This window comes from Oncorhynchus masou, chromosome 18 (genome assembly GCF_036934945.1).
Source record: "Oncorhynchus masou masou isolate Uvic2021 chromosome 18, UVic_Omas_1.1, whole genome shotgun sequence".
Classification (NCBI taxonomy): Eukaryota; Metazoa; Chordata; class Actinopteri; order Salmoniformes; family Salmonidae; genus Oncorhynchus; species Oncorhynchus masou.
The window spans coordinates 59487264-59509183 of NC_088229.1; the positions used below are offsets into that span (position 1 = coordinate 59487264).

Consider the following 21920-nt stretch of genomic DNA (forward strand, 5'->3'; position numbering starts at 1 on the left):
GAAAGGGAGGGTCATGTGGGAGCAAATGTTCCCAGAAAGCAGAAGTCTAGCCCATTAATTACAGTCGTAGGCCTGGATGTCACATGCAATCAAAGCATTGGTTTCCCTGTGCTGCACTAGATGTGGTTTTAAGCTTCTCCGACTCCTCCCCTTTTGATGCTTTGCTGTAGCCTACACACATCAGCTCGATCTGAGGAATGCATGGGCAGGGTGAAACAGGGTGAATTTACTTGGCCAGCACTGCACATTTACAGGAGTGTATTCACTACGGGAAACAGTTTACCGTTTAAGAATGAAACGGAAGCAAACAGAGCAAAACAAGAGTTTCTATTGGACAAATTCAGATAGGTCCTTCCCCGTTTCGTTCTGTTTTAGAGTTTTGCAGCAGCAAAACGTTTCTTGAATATACCCCTGGACTTTTACAATACACATTTGACAGCTTGCTTGCCACTGAAACTGAAACACAACACTGTCTCTCAGTCAGAAAATGCAAACAAGGAGCCAGAGTAAGTCTGTGCAAAAATGCGGTCTTACTAGGTCTCAACGTTTCCTTAGTGATATGTGAACCACAGACAAAAATGACTCCCTTTTTCCACACACATTTCCATTGGACACAAAGAGAAACACTTGAGACTATACTAATTTGATGGGGAGAAGTGACATGCCTTTGGGTTATATTAAATATAAATAGGATATCAAAACAGTTACAAAATATAGGCCTATTGATATCCTATAATGTATTTACACCTATGTATTTAACAGTAATCACCACATTTGATATTTAGTAATCATTCATTGCATGTGACTGCATGTACATGTTACACAAACTGAAGTGAACAGCAGTATGACAGGCTATACATTGAGTTTCCCGTCATATTGTAGTAACGATGGCCGCGTTCCTATGCTTAGACTTTGCTGACGCCTGACAGATCTAACAACGCCCAGATAGTTACTCGAAAGTATCAGCTGACCACATGATATGTTATAACAATTTCTCAGTTGATGACACAGTCGATGACGTGGCCAGAACCATAGGTTGTTGCGTCACCTTGCCTTTCGCCGTGGAACTCGCCCATTGGTCGTGTTCCACGGCTCAGACGTTGCATTCATCAACCAATGGTTACGTGCCATGTCATCGACCGTGCTTCGGGCACCAGATTGTGATAACATATGACGTGGTTATCTGATACCTATCCAGGCGTTGTAAGATCTGGCATGTGTTAGCCATGCCGAGTCCCCAACAACTGGTTGTTATGATTTTCAGGGGAAATGAAAAGACAGCTAGTAAAGAGACTTCTGCTTTTGGACGTTAAACAAGGCGACACTCCATCTTAACTCCTCCTCCACATTTACTGGATTGGTTGAACAGTGCAGAAGAGAATCTTCTTCTCATCAAGACCAGTATGTAGGGGGATCTAGCTTATTTTACGCCTGCTACGTTAGGTTAGGCATGCATCAGCAACACCTGGGCAGAGGAACGCGTCCAATGTACTGTAAGGGTTGAAAGGGATGGCTTCCGCATCATGTGATGGATCGAAGGTTGTTTTAACGTTCATAAAACATCACTGGTTATCAACACACCATGCACATGAAAACTGAAGGAAAGTTCAGACGGTCGCATCCTCAAAGACATCTGAATATGGGCGGGAGAACAATAATAAGTATATCAATTTACAGTAGCAGGGCCATCTGGCAATTCTGGCAAATGCCAAGTGGGCTGGACCATTGTCTCGTTGGGTGGGCTGGTCAAAATTGACATACAAAAAAAATATATACACTACCGTTCAAAAGTTTGAGGTCACTTAGAAATGTCCTTGTTTTTGAAATAAAAGCTCATTTTTGGTCCATTAAAATAACATCAAATTGATCATAAATACAGTGTAGACATTGTTAATGTTGTAAATGACTATTGTAGCTGGAAATGACAGATTTGTCATGGAAATTATCAGCAACCATTATCAGCAACCATCACTCCTGTGTTCCAATGGCGAATTGTGTTAGCTAATCCAAGTTTATCTTTTAAAAGGCTAATTGATCATTAGAAAAGCATTTTGCAATTATGTTAGCACAGCTGAAAACTGTTGTTCTAATTAAAGAAGTAATCAAACTGGCCTTCTTTAGACTAGTTGAGTATCTGGAGCATCAGCATTTGTGGGTTCAATTACAGGCTCAAAATGGCCAGAAACAAAGAACTATCTTCTGAAGTGACCCCAAACTTTTGAACGGTAGTGTACATATATTATACTTTTTTGGGGCATGGCCTGCAGCCCATGTTATTTTAAAAAGATTAATATAATAGAGAAATTGCTCAATCTATAATGAGCCTTTGGCTGATCAGTGGGCAACGGCCTGCACCCATTCCCAGATGGGCCAGCCCGTTTTTCTGATAGGCTGAGCTGAGGTCACTCAAACTCATATTCAAATTCAAATGTGGCATCAGCAAAGATAACTGCTCCAACTCATCAGTTAGATAGCCAAGCTCATGGATTGTAAACAAAAAATGGAAACAGTGCCTATAAAATAGAAAGAGCACATTCTACAATTTCAGCTTCCTTTTTTGGGGCGGCTAAACCCATGATTTAGTCAAACAGTTATCCTCATGATTCCTGTAATGAAAGTGTCTGCCCTGCCCCTGTGCCTGTTTCACTGGGGCCTGCTGCTGTAATCAGCTAGCCACTATCCTCTTTCCTGTGCGCTAGAGAGAAAAATGTGTTCTGATCGTATAACTTTTCAAAACGCAATTGTGGGGGAAACACAACTTCGGATGCTTCGTCCCCTTGTCCCTGTCAAAGAGAGGAGGGCTTCAGCTTTCTGTAGGTATCATTGTTATTTCTAATGGATGAATACATGGCTATTAGCAGTGGGTATCATATTAATCTAGTTCATGTGTTTTGAGTTTCCATTTCCTCAGGTGTTGAACCCCAAATTAATTAGCCAATGATATTAGTTAGTGCACATAAAGATGTATGTAATTCATCTCTATTGACCACAAAAAAATCTGGAAATTAGTCATATTTTGAAAGTATAATATAGCAACTATGACCTAAGTCATTAGCTTGGCTTTTATAACATATACATGTTAAGCAGAAATGGAGACAGACAGACAGAGAACAAGAAGAAGCAGTGACAGCAGAGAAGATGCTGAGACAGACAGACAGACAGACAGACAGACAGACAGACAGACAGCACAACAGGGAGGGAAACAAAATGGCTAGAGCAGAGGCCCAGTTATAGTGGAGAGTTGTATCTCCAGTGATGTTTTTACATATTGTATTTGTTGTAAACATAAACTGGTTAAAAAAGAGGAGGACCATGTCACGCCAGTCACTGGAACAGAAATGCCTGAGAAACGCTGTACTGCACCGCCAATGTTATGTGTTAGCATTACTACCTGTGTCTAAGTAGGGTTTGTAGTGTCAGGGTGTAGTAGAGTGTATTTGTCGTGAGGGGTTGTGTGTGCATGGTTGGTGGTGAGTTGGTGGCACACCCAGTGATGTGGTCTAGTAAAATGCCAGGGTCGAATTCTTGTCCCAGTCTCTCCCTGTCCAGTATCCTCAAAGATAATTATATCTGTAGTAGCCTTATGTATACATTATTGACTAAACGTTACTTTGTAGCATAATCAAAACCCACACAACGCATTGTATGCACTCTTCGGTAGCCTATGAATGGAAAAAGTAAGCGACAGTTAGGATTCAAATTGACGAATGTGGGCAATAAAAAAATGTGGCTGCATGGCTAAATAATGACATTGTGTGTGGATGAGAGCTCAGCCAACATTGGCCGCGACGGGGGGAGAATTCGCCGGCTTTAAAACACGTAGGCTAGGCTACTCTTTTATCCAGATGTGTTTGGTTGAATTGGTAGTCTACTTACCAGTTTTCTTGCATCCATTCGAGAGCCCCCTTTTCATCGAATTTTCTTTCAAAATCGTATTCTGCAAGTGGGATGTTCTCTGTCTCGTTCATTTTCGTAACAATGTCAGTTTCTTCCCGTTAAAACTCCTGGTCTATGTTTTCACCCTTTTAACATTTATCAAACTGCTGAAAAAGCCCAGAATTAATTTAACAAACCAACAGATTGCAACTGAATTCTCTCAGTTTCAGATGTACTTCCCGACTGTCACTCACGCACGGTGGCCGAGCGCGAGCACGTCCCGGTGACTGTATGGCCTTGTTATAATGTCTATGTGTATGGCACGTCCCCTCTGTCTCACGGACTGAAACGGAAAGTGATGGAAGGAGAGAAGGCGGAGCTTGAATCAGACGTCTCGTCGTGCTCTCATGATGCTCTCGGCTGGATGGTCAATCAATGACTAGGATTTGCCTCATGATTGAAACATAGGCCAAATTGTTCACATGTTTCATTCAGTTTGACTGATTCACACACAACGACCTACCTGTCTGAAAGTAGGCTACCCTATGCCAAACATATTGAGTCCCCTCTAGGGATGCGTTGGCCAGTCAGACAGGGAATAGTTATATTATCAGTTATGCACTATTAATAAACATTGAATGAACTGTCAAGAACTGCATACACTTGGCAACAATTGTCAAAGGTAGTCCTATAGAAATGACACTGCCTACAAATTGCCCACAGAGACCAATGCATTAATTACAATGGTGACTTATCAGCAGCACCTGCAGGGTTTGTGTAATCATACTATGTCCTGCATATCCCAATTTGCATTTAGTCCTTGATTTGAGTAAAATGGTGCATAGGGATTACTGAATAATTATTACAAAATCAATATGCCCAGGCCTGTCATTTTATCACTGCATAATATAACAGAAATACACATTCAAATGTGGGGATGTTTGCCAGGCCATCTGTTGATAGTTTGCACCTATGCACCAAATTGAAATTCTGTTGCATTTCAAAAGTGCATGTACAATTCTGTTCACACCTAATCAAAGACAAATAAACCATTGAATACAATGGTGTCTTATCAGCAGCACCTGCAAGGTTTGTGTAGTCAAACTATGTCCCACATATCCCAATCTGTATGTACTCCCTGATTTGAGTAAAAGGGTGCTGAGTCATTTTTAAATATGAGTAAGAAAAAGAAAATCAGCATATGGATCAGGGGCAGATTGGCCATCTGGCAATTCTGGCAAATGCCAGATGGGCCGGAAATATTTTTGGGGGAGTGGGCTGGTTGAAATTGACACACCCAAAAATATTTTGGCCTGGTCATTTTTTTGAAATATACTAATCTACGTATAAAGAGCCTTTGGCTGATCAGTGGGCAACAACTGTCCCTGCAACAAAGATGGACCATCCCGGTTTTCAACTCACATTCAAAGTCAAACGCGGCATTAGCAAAGAGACCTGCTCCGACTCCACAGGAGGTTTGTGGCACCTTAAAACTTTAGGGCTAGGCGTCCTGCTAGCGGGACGACCTCCGGTGAAGCTGGAGGGCACGTAATTCAAATAAATAATCATAAAAATTATGGATATTAAACATGTAGGTATATATAAGTGTCTTATATCGGTTGAAAGCTTAAATTCTTGTTAATCTAACTGCTCTGTCCGATTTACAGTAGCTATTACAGCAAAAACATGCCATGCGATTGTTTGAGGACGGTGCCCCCACATCAAAATATTTTTACACCGGCACAGGTTTCATAAATTCTCAAATAGTGATTAAATATTCACTTCCTTTTTGAAAAATTTCCTCTGATTTGTCATCCAAAGGGTCTCAGATATAACATGTAGTGTCATTTGTTAGATAAAATCCTTCTTTATATCCCAAAAAGTCAGTTTAGTTGGCGCCATCGATTTGAGTAATCCACTCGTTCAACATGCAGAAAAAGGAATCTGAAAATCGATTTTAGCAGGTGCATGTCACACCCTGACCATAGTTTGCTTTGTATGTTTCTATGTTTTGGTTGGTCAGGGTGTGATCTGAGTGGGCATTCTATGTTGGATGTCTTGTTTGTCTATTTCTATGTCTGGCCTGATATGGTTCTCAATCAAAGGCAGGTGTTAGTCATTGTCTCTGATTGGGAACCATATTTAGGTAGCCTGGGTTTCACTGTGTGTTTGTGGGTGATTGTTTGTGTGTCTCTGTGTTTTCACCAGATAGGACTGTTTAGGTTTTCACACATTTATTGTTTCGTTAGTTATTTCATGTCAAGTTCCTTTTATTAGAGAACATGAATAACCACCACGCTGCATTTTGGTCCGCTTCTCCTTCACCAGAGGAAAACCATTACAGAATCACACACCACAACAGGACCAAGCGGCATGACAACAGGCAACAGCAACAGCGGCGCAATGAGGAATGGACATGGGAGGACGTTTTGGATGGCAAGGGTTGCTACTCATGGGAGGAAATACTGGCTGGAAGAGATCGCATCCCATGGGAACAGGTGGAGGCACTTAGGAGAGCAGAGGCAGCCGGAGAGAGGAGCGGCGTTATGAGGGAACACGGTTGGCAAGAAAGCCCGGGAGTCAGCCCCAAATATTTATTGGGGGTAGTCTGCATGGAGCAGCCAGAGCTGCCAGTCTGCATGGAGCAGCCAGAGCTGCCAGTCTGCATGGAGCAACCAGTCTGCATGGAGCAGCCAGATCTGTCAGTCTGCATGGAGCAGCCAGAGCTGCCAGTCTGCATGGAGCAGCCAGAGCTGCCAGTCTGCATGGAGCAGCCAGAGCTGCCAGTCTGCATGGAGCAGCCAGAGCTGCCAGTCTGCATGGAGCAGCCAGAGCTGCCAGTCTGCAAGGAGCTGCCAGTCTGCAAGGAGCTTCCAGTCTGCAAGGAGCTTCCAGTTTGCAAGGAGCTGCCAGTCTGCAAGGAGCTTCCAGTCTGCAAGGAGCTGCCAGTCTGCAAGAAGCCGCCAGAGCCGCCAGTCAGCATGGAGCAGCCAGAGCCGCCAGTCAGCATGGAGCAGCCAGAGCCGCCAGTCAGCATGGAGCAGCCAGAGCCGCCAGTCAGCATGGAGCAGCCAGAGCCGCCAGTCAGCATGGAGCAGCCAGAGCTGCCAGTCTGCATGGAGCAGCCAGAGCTGCCAGTCTGCATGGAGCAGCCAGTCTGCATGGAGCAGCCAGAGCTGCCAGTCTGCATGGAGCAGCCAGAGCTGCCAGTCTGCATGGAGCAGCCAGAGCTGCCAGTCTGCATGGAGCAGCCAGAGCTGCCAGTCTGCATGGAGCAGCCAGAGCTGCCAGTCAGCATGGAGCAGCCAGTCTGTCAGCATGGAGCAGCCAGAGCCGCCAGTCAACATGGAGCAGCCAGAGCCGCCAGTCAGCATGGAGCAGCCAGAGCCGCCAGTCAGCATGGAGCAGCCAGAGCCGCCAGTCAGCATGGAGCAGCCAGAGCTGCGGATCCAGTCAGCATGGAGCAGCCAGAGCCGCCAGTCAGCATGGAGCAGCCAGAGCCGACTGTTCCAGTCTGCCAGGAGACTCCCAGATCCGCCAGTCAGCCAGACTCTTCCAGATCCGCCAGTCAGCCAGACTCTTCCAGATCCGCCAGTCAGCCAGACTCTTCCAGATCCGCCAGTCAGCCAGACTCTTCCAGATCCGCCAGTCAGCCAGACTGTTCCAGATCCGCCAGTCAGCCAGACTCTTCCAGATCCGCCAGTCAGCCAGACTCTTCCAGATCCGCCAGTCAGCCAGACTCTTCCAGATCCGCCAGTCAGCCAGGATCTTCCAGATCCGCCAGTCAGCCAGCATCCGCCAGTCAGCCAGACTCTTCCAGATCCGCCAGTCAGCCAGGATCTGCCAGAACCGCCAGTCAGCCAGACTCTTCCAGATCCGCCAGTCAGCCAGGATCTGCCAGAACCGCCAGCCAGCCAGGATCTGCCAGAGCCTTCCTCCTCTCCTGCGCTGCCGGAGTCTGAAGAGCCCCTCTGTCCCGAGCTGCCCCTCTGTCCCGAGCTCTGTCCCCTCCCCTCTGTCCCGAGCTGCCCCTCAGTCCCGAGCTGTCAGTCCAGTGTCATTAAGTAGGGTCGTCGTGGCTAGGAGGCCACGGAAGCGGACAAGGTGGGGGACTAAGACTACGGTGAAGTGGGGGCCACGTCCAGCACCAGAGCCGCCACCGCGGACAGATGCCCACCCAGACCCTCCCGATAGGTTCAGGTTTTGCGGCCGGAGTCCGCACCTTGGGGGGTACTGTCACACCCTGACCATAGTTTGCTTTGTATGTTTCTATGTTTTGGTTGGTCAGGGTGTGATCTGAGTGGGCATTCTATGTTGGATGTCTCGTTTGTCTATGTCTGGCCTGATATGGTTCTCAATCAGAGGCAGGTGTTAGTCATTGTCTCTGATTGGGAACCATATTTAGGTAGCCTGGGTTTCACTGTGTGTTTGTGGGTGATTGTTCCTGTCTCTGTGTTTTCACCAGATAGGACTGTTTAGGTTTTCACACATTTATTGTTTTGTTAGTTATTTCATGTCGAGTTCCTTTTATTAAAGAACATGAATAACCACCACGCTGCATTTTGGTCCGCTTCTCCTTCACCAGAGGAAAACCATTACAGTGTATCCTGTCTTCATGGCGCGTGCAAACACGAATTTCCAAGACTGTGTCCCTGGACTAAAACTGATATTTCTTATTCGTTTTTCAAGCCTGAAACCTTGAACATAGACTGCTGACACCCTGTGGAAGCCATAGGAATTGCATCCAGGGCTAATTTTCAGTATGACCTTATACTTGCCATTCTAAGATGGTCTCTCAAAAAAAAAATATTCCAGTTGGTTTTTCTTTGGATTTTCTCCTACCAAATCTATTGTGTTATATTCTCCTACATTATTTTAACATTTCTACAAAACTCTAAGTGTTTTCTTTCCAATGGTACCAATTATATACATATCCTGGCTTCAGGGCCTGAGCAACAGGCAGTTTACTTTGGGCACGTCATTCAGGCGGAAATTGAGTAAAAAGGGGCCTAGCAAGGAGTTAATTGGGGAGAACGGGCTCGTAATAGCTGGAGAGAATGAGTGGAATGGTATCAAGTACATCAAACATATGGTTTCTATGTGCTTGATGACATTCCATCCACGCCGTTCCAGCCATTATTATGAGCCGTCCTCCTCTGAGCAGCCTTTGCTGCCTTCATCAGTGAGACAGCCACGATCTTAGATCGTAAAAAACTGAAAGGTTGCCTATAAAAGTAGAAAGAGCACATTCTACATTGTCACCTCACTCAAAATATCCTATTTTGAAGGGGCTGCTGCTGTGATGAGAGAGCAGAAATGCATTCTGAACATATAACATTTCAAAATGCAATTGCACAGCTTTGGAAGAAAAACACCATTTTGGAAGCTTCGTCCCCTTGTCCCCGTTGAAGAGAGGAGGATCTCAGCTTTCTGTTGGTAAAATGTTTATTTCTCAACTTTCCATATTCAGCTTAATAGCAATTATTTTACAACCAACTATTTGATATGGATATGGAGCGGCACATGAGCGATATGCGAACCGGCCATTGCGAGGGCATAGGCTTATAGGTCTCATAGATAGTAGTCTACAACTGCAGTTTTTTTAGGACATTACATTTATTGTAGGTTGAATACATGGCTACTAGCAGTGGGTATTATATTTAGAGTTAGCAATCTAGTTAATGGGTTTTGAGTTTCCATTTTTTTCGGTGTTGAACACCAAATTAATTTGGTTATGATTGTAGTTAGTGCATATAAAGATGTATGCAATTCATGTCTATTGAAAATTCTGGAGTCCTATTTAGACTATATAATATAGCAACTATAGTTTTATTGTCAACCCAAAATTCATGTCAAGCACTGGATTAGATTGAACATCCAAAATATCTTGAGTCATGCATTCCTGCTTGGACGTGTTAGATGAAACAACTTATTTCTGTCATGGTTTGTTTTTTAATTGTTCATGGTTCTTTAATAAGAAAACTCAACTATGAACAAACTACAAAACAATAAACATGCAAACCAAAACAGCCCTATCTGGTGCAGTAAACAAAAAGACAGGAAACAATCACCCACAAAATCCCCCAAGAATATGGCTGCCTAAATATGGTTCCCAATCAGAGACAACAATAAACACCTGCCTCTGATTGAGATCCAATCTAGGCAACCATAGATTTACCTAGACACCTAAACTGAACACAACCCCATAAATCTACAAAAAACGCCTAGATAAGGAAAACACATAAATCACCCATATCACACCCTGGCCTAACCAAAATAATAAAGAAAACAAAGATAACTAAGGCCAGGGCGTGACAATTTCTTTAATACCTCAGCAGAGTTATTACTACACTTCTTAATAAATCACTATGAATGACTTTATAAGATGATTACTCATGAATTGGGTCCAACCAAATCACCAAATCATGGACTAGTGCCCCCAACAGTAAAAGTTAGAGGCACCAGTGACACCAAGGGAAAATGTTAGTCTGGAATCCTGTAATCCTGTAGTAATTAGCACTTAGGGTAGGTGTTGATTCAGGGAAACGCACACGACACACACTTATTTGCAATATAGCATAAAGGCTGGTTTTACAGTCGATTGTCGTAGAGACATCATGAACATTCTATTGTCGCCTGACATCAAACTTCGTCGTCGTTAGGAAAAGGTACACAAAACGACATCCTCTGTGTGGCATCAGCTCCAAATAGCATTCTTTTCTATTTTAACACAAATAAACCCATCCGTTTAAAAATGAATTTAGCAAATGTCAACCTAGCAAGCCAGGCAACTAAAAGCAATTTTCGAAACAATGTTTTGGTTTGTTGCTACCTTGTTAGCGAGCTAGTTAGCTGGCTAGCCAGTTCAAATAATGAGTATAGCTGACAACATCTTAACTTTAGTTACTTTTTATGAATTATTACAGGAAAATAAATCCACAACAACATTATTATTTACAAGTTAATGCAAGCTTACAGAAAATAGCTTACCGCGACAGTGCGGCAAAATAAAAGTAGATCATTCTATCATAGAATTTTAGAACTCCTACATCATCTTGTCACAGAAGGATTTGGTCTGGTTGCTGTGGCAGTCCGATAACCATGACAACTAACCTTGCAACAGTCGTGGAGACTTTCAACTTTTTTCATGTCTGTGCGACAAGGTAACCGACATTTGCAACCACATTCTAAAAACATTCCACCGGAGAATAAATTAAATGTTGTTTTGACTAGCAACACTTGTCACATTCTAATTGTCTACAGACATGTCTTTAGACCAAATATGAACCGGCCTTAAGTCGTTAGCTTGACTTTTATAACTTATAAGGTTTAAGCAGGCAGACAGACAGACAGACAGACAGACAGACAGACAGGCAGACAGACAGGCAGACAGACAGACAGACAGACAGACAGACAGACAGACAGACAGACAGACAGACAAACAGACAGACAGACAGACAACAAGAAGCACAGTGACAGCAGAGAAGATGCTGAGACAGATAGACAGCATAACAGGGAGTTGAACATAATGGCTAGAGCAGAGGCCCAGTTATAGTGGTGAGTTGTGAGTTGTATCTCCAGCTGGTTAGAAAAGATGAGGTAGACCATGTCTCTGTTGCCAGATAATGTCATGTTAATTTCTCTACAATAAACTGCCTCCAACATAATTTTTGAGAATTTGGCAGTATGTCCAACCAGACCACATGTAACCACACCGGCCCAGGACCACCACATCCGGCTTCTTCATCTGTGGGATCGTTGAGACCAGCTACCCAGACAGATGATGAAACTGAGGAGTATTTCTGTTTCGAATGAAGCCTTTTGTGGGGGAAAACTCATTCTGATTGGCTGCACCTTGCTCCCCAGTCCCAGTCCCAGTCCACCACTGATAGGGATTACTGAATAATTATTTCCAGTCTAAGCTTGCATCCACTACAGCGGAACAGCAAGAGGAACTGCCCCTCCCTACCTTCAGGCTATGCTCAAACCCAACACCCCAACACCTATGGGAGGGCAGCTCCCAATCAGCCAAGTCCAAGCTCTTCTCTGTCTTGGCACCCCAATTGTGGAACGAGCTTCCCCCTGAAGCTAGGACAGCAGAGTCCTAGCCCATCTCCCGAAAACATCTGAGACCCTACCTCTTCAAAGAGTATCTTAAATAATCCCACAGCACCCCCCTCCCCCATGGCTACCCCTCTTGTGTGAACTAATACTCGCACTTGACTTTGTTCACCCTCTGACTTATTCTGATAGCTACTTTATTGAAGAAAAATGTACTTATTATGACTGTAATATGTGTGTCCCACCTAGCTATCTTAAGATGAATGCACTAACTGTAAATTGCTCTGGATGAGAGCTTCTGCTAAATCACTAAAATTGTAATTGTAAAAGCTTTAAAGTATTCCCACACATTTGGCATAATACATGTTCAACCAGAATGATGTAGCCAGAAGATGTGGCCAACAGTTTATCCAATAATGCTGTGGGAATTTGAGTTCGGTCACATTCACCAACCCATGTTTAGAAGACTGGCTAATAACCTACTGGGAGGAGAATGATGCCATCTTCTGGACAAAACTAAGATGTGCAGGCAGTACTCAACCTTTTTCGGTTATTGTACCACCAACTGAATTTATCTGTGCCCGGAGTACCCCTGAAGTACCCCCTCATGTGCATTTTACCAGTAGGACTAAGGTCTCATGACTCTTCTCAAGTACCCCACGTGGATAGGCCAAGTACCTCCAGGGGTCCTAGTACCCCTGGTTGGGGACTACTGTGTTAGGGTGTCATAGTGTGGGATAATGTGTCTACAGATACAGTATGTTATAACTCAAGAATTAAACACATAAAACAATGCATAATAAATGCACTTGGGATAAGCCTTGTTAAATCACTTACACTAACAACAGCACAGATGTCATCCCAAATGAATTAAAAAACATTTTAGAAGTAACCTAGATGCACAATCCACAGAGGAGTTCTCATGGAATAGAACGAATGTTGTTTTTTTGAGGACAAAGTGAAGAACAGGATGTGAAAGTTAGAACAAGGCCTCATGGTGTGCTTTTTACCAGGCATGGCGCCAGGGCTGCTGGCATGAGTCTCTCTGCTCTCAACCAACCTCCCTGCCCTTTGGTTTACTTATTACATCATCCCCTGAAGCCAACGGGTGGCGGTAAGCAGTGCCACTGACTGAGACAGTGGGAGTTACTGCTCAGTTACCTGGAGACATGATGATCCACCAGCGCAGTGCACATTTTCTTCTATCCCAGCACTAACACACTAACACACCAGTTTCAAATTGGTGTCAATTATTATATTTTTCAGTAGAATGTATTACTGTAAGTACAGCGTTTTTTTTTTTTTTTTTAACCAATTCCTTACCTGCATCGCCTTGCAAAGATAGGTCGGTCACTCATTACCAGGGAAACCAGTGAAGCAGCATTCCATTCTTTGCAGTCGCCTGTCACGTCCATAATTTCAAAAAAGTCCTATGTCGAGGTGTGTGTGTGTGTGTGTGTGTGTGTGTGTGTGTGTGTGTGTGTGTGTGTGCGTGTGCGTGTGCGTGTGCGTGTGTGTGTGTGTGCGAGAGGTGAGACAGGCAGTACCACCATCAGTGCATATTCACCAACATTTAGTTGTCTGAGGCTGATTTAATATTGATGATTTGTTTACTTGTATACCAAATATCCCAGATATTGTTGTTGTGGTGGAGGCCAAAGGGAGGTGCTCATTTTGGAAGTGGGTTGCTCTTTTGACTTCTACATGGAGCAGACCTTTGCTGCCAAGTTGCTAAAATATGGGCCTCCCGAGTGGTGCAGCGGTCTAAGGCACTGCATCACAGTGCTTGATGTGTCACTACAGCCCCGGGTTCGTTCCTAGGCTCTGTCACAGCCGGCCGTGACCAGGAGACCCATGAGGCAGCGCACAATTAGCATTGTCCGGGTTAGGGGGGGGGGGGTTTGGCCGACCAGGATTTCCTTGTCCCATTGCGCTCCAGCAACTGCTTGTGGCGTGCCGGGTGCTTGCAAGCTGATTTTAGTTGTCAGTTGTACAGTGTTTCCTCCGACACATTGGTGCATCTGGGTTAAGCGAGCAGTGTGTCAAGAAGCAGTGCGACTTGGAAGGGTTGTGTCTTAGAGGACGTATGGCTCTCAGCCTTCGCCTCTCCAGAGTCCGTACGGGAGTTGCAGTGATGGGACAAGACTGTAACTACCAATTGGGGTAAAAGTACAAAAATAAATCAATAAATAAAAAGTGCCATCCCCTTGTGTCACACCTGAACAGCCTTGGCTATCAGTGCAAACATGTGGTGCTGACATTTGGGAGTCTCAGCCATGTACATAGGCTGACAGTAGGTGACCTTCAGATTGTTGGCCTGCATAGGACAAAGGCAAAACAGCTAGCAAGGAACTGCTCAGTGTCAGCAGTCAATGGCAGCCTAGCTTTATGAAGAAGAAGGCCCTTTCTATATCCAGAAGTGTCCAGATATCTGTGTCCTTTGAAATGTTGGAGTCCTTCTCGACTGTAATGTGATTTGTGGGTTCAAATTAAGTATTTAAAACAAAAGAATACAGTATCTTGCCTTTCTTACTGCACCTGACTTAAATCCTAGCCTCTTGCCTGTACTACTAGCTATATCTATGAGGGGGTTCCACACTCTCATCAGGAACTTTCCATAGAAAGTCAATATGAAATTCAAATACATATTTTGCTTAACTCAGGTTTTCATCCAGGAGCTTTCCATAGAAAGTCAATATGAAATATGAAATTCAAATACATAGTATTGTGTAAATCAATAGAAATATGAGTAACACCTATTGTACCTATAAGCAAAATCATGTCATACATATGTAGGATCTTAATTTCAACCAGTTTGCTACAGCAGGGGAAAAAAATCATGCAGCAACATGAAATGTGAATTATTGTGTGGATTATAGTTAATGTAAAAAAAAACTGTAGGGGTTTATACATTTTTCGTTAGGGAAAATCAAGTCTGTCATTTTTAAGTGGAAATTACAAACTATAGAAGCCTTGTTAAACCTCGAATACACTACAATTTTGCATTACCTGTGCAGGAAAACAATTCTCAGCAATAAAAGAGTAATCAAATTAAGATCCTACATCTGTACATCTATGTGACATCCCCTTATCGGTGATTTTCGATAAAGCCTGTGAGTCCCAGAATATCCCGTCTCTCAGTGTCAGACAAATCTTTGCCAACAGCATTGCCATCAAATGACATCATTCTGTCTACTGTTCACTGATCCCCTCCACACAACACCTGAATAATTTGTCATACCTGCAAACTAATAACAGTCTTGGCTGCAGTGACTGAGCATAGGCTCGAGCTGGTAGGGAGGGTGTGATATGTTGTGAGCGTGATCTAGTGTGTTGTGATGTCTGGAAGGATAGATGATCCTACTGAATGTTGCAGTAGACACTCTACAGCGGGAACTTAATTATTGACTGCAAATTGACCGCAAGAAGCCCAAACAGATATAATACTTGACTAAAACATCATCATTTCAAACCTTGCTTACATTTGTATACGATCACACACACACACACACATACACACATATATATATATATTTCCCAGCCAGCACATAATGTTCTGAGAATCACATGTTTCTTAGAGCTTGGTGAGAGCCTTGATGGTTATTTTGTTCACAACCTTCCCACAACGTTCTGAGAATGGTGCGGGATAGTTGCTTGGCTTTGGAACATTCTCACCACATTTAAGGAACTTGACAAAATAACATTATATTCTTGGTATTTCATGACGTAAAAGTTCAAACATGGTTACATACACTTATGTTGGAGTCATTAAAACTCGTTTTTCAACCACTCCACAAATATCTTGTTAACAAACTATAGTTTTGGCAAGACAGTTAGGACATCTACTTTGTGCATGACACAAGTCATTTTTCCAATAATTGTTTACAGACAGATTCTTTCACTTATAATTCACTGTATCACAATTCCAGTGGGTCAGAAGTTTACATACACTAAGTTGACTGTGCCTTTAAACAGCTCGGAAAATTCCAGAAAATGATGTCATGGCTTTTGAAGCTTCTGATAGGCTAATTGACACCATTTGAGTCAATTGGAGGTGTACCTGTGGATGTATTTCAAAGCCTACCTTCAAAATCAGTGCCTCTTTTCTTGACATCATGTGAAAATCAAAAGAAATCAGCCAAGACCTCAGAAAATAATGGTGGACCTCAAAGAGTCTGGTTCATCCATGGGAAAAATTTCCAAACACCTGAAGGTACCACCTCCATCTGTACAAACAATAGTACGCAAGTATAAATACCATGGGACCACGCAGCCGTCATACCGCTCAGGAAAGAGACGCGTTCTGTCTCCTAGAGATGAACGTACTTTGGTGCGAAAAGTGCAAATCAATCCCAGAAGAACAGCAAAGGACCTTGTAAAGATGCCGGAGGAAACAGGTACAAAAGTATCTATATCCACAGTAAAACGAGTCCTATATCATCATAACCTGAAAGGCCGCTCAGCAAGGAACAAACCACTGCCGCAAAACCGCCATAAAAAAAGCCAGACCGTGGTTTGAAACTGCACATGGGGACAAAGATTGTACTTTTTGGAGAAATGTCCTCTGGTCTGATGAAACAAAAATAGAACTGCTTGGCCATAATGACCATTGTTATGTTTGGAGGGAAAAGGGGGAGACTTGCAAGCTGAAGAACACCATCCCAACCGTGAAGCATGGGGGTGGCAGCATCATGTTGTGGGGGGTGCCTTGCTGCAGGAGGGACTGGTGCACTTCACAAAATAGATGGCATCATGAGGTAGGAAAATGATGTGAATATATTGAAGCAACATCTCAAGACATCAGTCAGGAAGTTAAAGCTTGGTCGTAAATGGGTCTTCTAAATGAACAATGACCCCAAGCATACTTCCAAAGTTGTGGCAAAATGGCTTAAGGACAACAAAGTCAAGGTATTGGAGTGGCCATCACAAAGCCCCGACTTCAATCCTATAGAAAACTTGTGGGCAGAACTGAAAAACATGTGCAAGCAAGGAGGCCTACAAACCTGTCTCAGTTACACCAGCTCTGTCATGAGGAATTGGACAAAATTCCTCCAACTTATTGTGGGAAGCTTGTGGAAGGCTACCCAAAATGTTTGACCCATGTTAAACAATTTGTAAACTTCCGACTTCAACTGTACATTCCATTCTTAGCATCAACAAAACTTTCTCTATCCTCTATCTTGTTAAGTGTGTTCAAGTGTGTACTGACCTTAACAGTGTTTGTTTCCTTTGAAATAGAATCTGTTGGAATAGACTAAAATGAGCAGCTTTGTATCAGTTAAAAAAACATGGCATGGTAGCTCCATCCTGGTGGTGTGTTTGGTTATGGAAAATATTTTTCACAGTGGTTTAGATGGTATAATGATTCTCTCCACTATACTTTCTTGTTTTATCACAAACTGAAATTAGGCAAACAATGAGAATTTTTGCAAACAGGAAATGGCGGAGCGATTTCTGCATAGTGCATCTTTAATAAAAACCTCCCTGGAAAACTTTTTGGGGACCATAGTAAAACAGAACAATAGAACCTCCCTGCAACCTATAAAATAATTTTCCCAGAAGAGGCAGGAATTTTCACTTTCATTCTCAGAACGTTTAAAAAACATTGAATTTTACCTGTCAAGAAACTCATGGCTTCATTCCCAGAACCAATGGGACAACAAAAACGTATAAGGAACCAAATGTGCTAGCTGGGTAATTTCCCCCAATTTTTTTTTACCCACTGGCCAAATTCGGCATGCGGGCCACCAGTTGGGGAACCCTGCTCTACCAGCATCTTTCCTTCCCATTAAAAAAACCCTGAAGGAGCTGTCCATTTCAGAACCACATACCATCGCCTTTGCGTATCTATTTCAGGTAACGTCTATTTCAACCTGACGACCCCATACCTGATGGGACTCGACTTGGGAAGCTCGACGATCAGCTCGAAGATGAGCTCGTCTGTATGCGGATAACAGCGTCTGCATGCCAATAACAGCGTGTTGCCTGCAGTACGCCGGTGTAATAGGCTACCCATCGCCCATCCGTGGGCTATGCTATAGTAACATGCCGTCAGACCGACTCACCGATACCGTGCTGTCCTTCTGCAACGTTTAGCCTTCCAAATGTCCCGGTAAGTGTCCAGCAAGTGTCACGTTTTACACCTTCGCATGTAATTAATCAACAGGACGTCACGTTCCTGTGCAAGTCATTGCTATAGATAATAGGTGCAATATCAAATGGGAAAAGTAGCCTTCTACTCAAACATATCAATGACTAATATCAATTAAGAATAACTTGACGCTCGGGACATTCATTGAACCATGTTTTCGTGGTGTACCTGTAAAATGTGCAACCTCTAAAAAAGGTCGTGAAGTGTCGTCGACGTTGCTGTAATTTAACTGTATCTATCTTTCACCATTCTTTTTTATCGCATTGCATATTTTAGTCATACACATTGGAATTAAGTTTTGGTCTTAAGTGGAAAAGTTATGTGTGATTGACGACTGTGGCATATTGATTGTGAGCTACGTGAGGAGAATGTAAATTAATACTTTTACCATCGGGATGTCTGTATCAGGCAGGCCAGGCTAATAGAGAGTTTATAATATCTACTCAATATAATAGAGTATTTTGAAGCAGAAAATATTGACATGAAATATTTTTTATTAAATCTGTGTAAATACTCATAATTGTTTAATTTAGTGAGAAACACCTCTGTAACATTTGACAACTGCATTTTCAGAAATTGCCACAGTGAGTGGCCATGAGTTTCTGAGATTGTCAAATTGCTATTGTCAACATACATAACATTACTAGTCTACATAGAATATTGAATTTGTTCTACATCAGATGAGGTCTTGCTATAATTTAGCATGTAGAGAGGCCTAGTAGAGACACAATATATCACATAATGTATGATGATGTATGCTGATGATGATGAATTATACTGCAGAGACTGCTCACTACTGCAGCTGCCTTAAGGGAGAAGGCTACATGACCATTCCAGGACCACTATCAAATGCCTCTCTCCCCTACTACTACAGCCAGCTGAAAGTATCTGTCTTCAGTTGTTGCACTTTATGAAGCGCTTTCGCCCAGCCTGATCTCATAGACTAGACATAACATGGTGTGTAAATAAATGTCAATCCAGGACACTTAAATTAGTATGATATGTTACGTTTGGCAGGGTTACATAAGACAGAAGGTTACTTTAGGCAAAAACGAAAGGACTGGATGGGTGGGCGTATAATGCAAACGTTACAGACAACTTTAGTAACTTTGCAACTACTCAGCCTGTTAGCTAACCCTTCCCCTAACCCTAACCTTAACCGTCACCCTTTTAACTAACCCTTCCCCTAACCTTAACCGTCATCCTTTTAACTAACCCTTCAACTAACCTTAACCCTTTAAACCTAACTCTAACCTTAACCCTAACCCCTAACCTAACCCCTAGCCTAGCTAACGTTAGCCACCTAGCCACGTAGCCATAGCACTGGGAAGTAGTTTGGGGGTGGGAGTGGGGGTGTTGCCCTTGCTGAAAGCATCTATATTGGTCCACGAATACAGGACTAGTAAAGGCCCAGTGCACTACTTTTGTGAAAGAATTTAAACTAAATATATTTTAGTTTTTACCAGCATTTGTAACTTGAGTCTGATAATTACCTGTACAAAATAGTTAATCTGATAATACTTGTGGAATATACAAATATTTGCTTGATATATGTTTTTCAGTTTCTTTAAATATTTTGCAAATGCAACTTATCTAGAGAAACTTACAGTATTGTGTGCATACATTTTTGTACTGGTCTCCTGTGGGAATCAAACCCACAACCCTAGCATTGCAAGTACCATTGCAAGTACCACTTGATGTATCAATGTGCTCAATTACTGTATTGTGCGTTGCTTTTTTTAATGGCAATGGAAAGTCTACAGGTACAAACCTAGATGAACAACCTATGTACAATACGGTAATGTACATTTACATTAAGTGGTTTGTAAGGATGTCAAATTAATACTGCACAAAAAGTGGCTCATTTCCATGTTATTTGATGTGGATGTTTTGTGTCTTTGCCCATAACATTGCACATTTTGATGTTAATGTTTGAGGACAGGGTTTTGTTCTTTTCTTACAATTCCAACTATTGAATCCTGCAAGATACTGTTCTTAATTATACAACTATCTTTTTTGCCAAAGCTGAGATGCGACAGGTGTCTATATCGGTTTGCTATCCAAGTAAAGGCCCAGTGCACTAGTTTTCTGGGAAAAAAATATATAGATATTTCATATATATTGTTTTACAATGTTTTTTAAATTCAGATTTTTCAGGCTGCAGCGCCCTCAGTACCCCTACTTTCTGCGTCTATGTACCTAGCTAACGTTAGCAAAAAGAAATTGCAATTCATAACATATCATAAGTTTAGCAAATTCATAACATATTGTACGAATTTGCAATTTGCAACATTTGTACAAATTGCAATTCGTAACGTATCATTCAAATTGTATTCATAACATATCATACGCAATGGATGATGGACATCCACAAATTACTACATACCATACGAAACATAACATATCATACAGAATGGAGTGTCTTGGATTTACATACAGAATGATACGAAATGCTCTGAGACCAAGTTGCAACATTCCCTGGGTTCTTCCACCAGGCTCCTCTCTCTTGCTCTTGCTCTTGCTCTTGCAACTGTATCACTGTATTCCCAATGTTATTGTCCTCCTCACCTCCTACATACCTTGGTTGTTCCAACAATAAGGTGCCTTTTGAGTAGTGTAACTTGGTAGAAAAATGTATTTTCTTTCAGCTTATTTTAACATTCTGTCATAATCAACTAAAAAACAAATTTTCCCATTTTAGGAGGTTACTAAGTGCCTATTAAGTGCCTAATAAAGTAACAGGGTTGACGACTTCATCACCTATAAATCCCCTTGTGACAGGGGGAATGGACGCTTGTTGTGTCAGCAGGGAGGGGCAATTGAATGCAAGCTCCACTAAAACATTGAAATTGTTAAAACATTTCTAGCCTGTCCATATACGGTTAACCGAGTTGACATGTTATGTTCTACCAACTCAGTTTTCCACCATAAAATGGCCAAAATGAGTAGAACCAGCTCACCTGCTTTTACACTATGATTTGACTATAAGTTGTTCAATGTCTCTTTACATTTGTTTTTAATTAAGGAATAGTTTCACCATATTAAAACAAGAGTTCAGTTCACGGAACAGGGTTGACCTAAACATTAGGTATAGGGTTTTTTTGATGATAAATTAAGCACTAATAACATGAAATAAATAATAATCTTCAGAAATGGCTTTGTCAATAGCAACAAAAAATAGCTACGGCTTTACAATGATGGCGAAAACTTGAAGAAATGCAGGGTTAAGTGGGTTTAAATATTCCTAGAAGTCACAGAGGTTGCACAGAAGGACATGTCAAATGAATTTTGGCACTTTAGCAAGTCCTTATTCATATTACAAATCAGATTTATTGAAATGTCCATATGGTCTATATTAATGGGCACTTCATTTAATACAGGCTTTTACAATCCAATATTTGTTCACAAATTCTACTTAAAAACAGCACCGAAAAAAGGCACTTATTTCGTGGAACGACCCATCTATAGACACAGTAGCGTGTACACACACACACACACACACACACACACACACACACACACACACACACACACACACACACACACACACACACACACACACACACACACACACACACACACACACACACACAGATCTTCTTCATTACCTTTGCAGTTCTGCTTGCCATTGCATTTCCCCACAGAATAAATTGCTCAGCAGTTAACCAGTATCCATAGATTTCAGATGTACAAGAAGCCTTTCATATTATCCCTGCAAACCTGCGGCAAAAACTTAAGTTGAATGGTTATACCTCATTGAATCAAATCAAATCCAATCAAATTTTATTGGTCACATACACATGGTCAGCAGATGTTATTGCGAGTGTAGCGA

At 42.3% G+C, this 21920-nt stretch overlaps 1 protein-coding gene across 1 annotated transcript in view; it reads right to left on the reverse strand.

Moving 5' to 3' along the window:
• The window catches only part of LOC135504991 (very long chain fatty acid elongase 6-like), a 22528-nt gene extending 18318 nt beyond the window's left edge, over nt 1–4210 (reverse strand). The window contains exon 1 of the mRNA XM_064923981.1: nt 3877–4210. Within this exon, the coding sequence (XP_064780053.1) occupies nt 3877–3968 (92 nt within the window). The 5' untranslated portion in view covers nt 3969–4210. The remainder of the gene's footprint in view (nt 1–3876) is intronic.
• Between the last annotated feature and the right edge of the window lie 17710 nt (nt 4211–21920).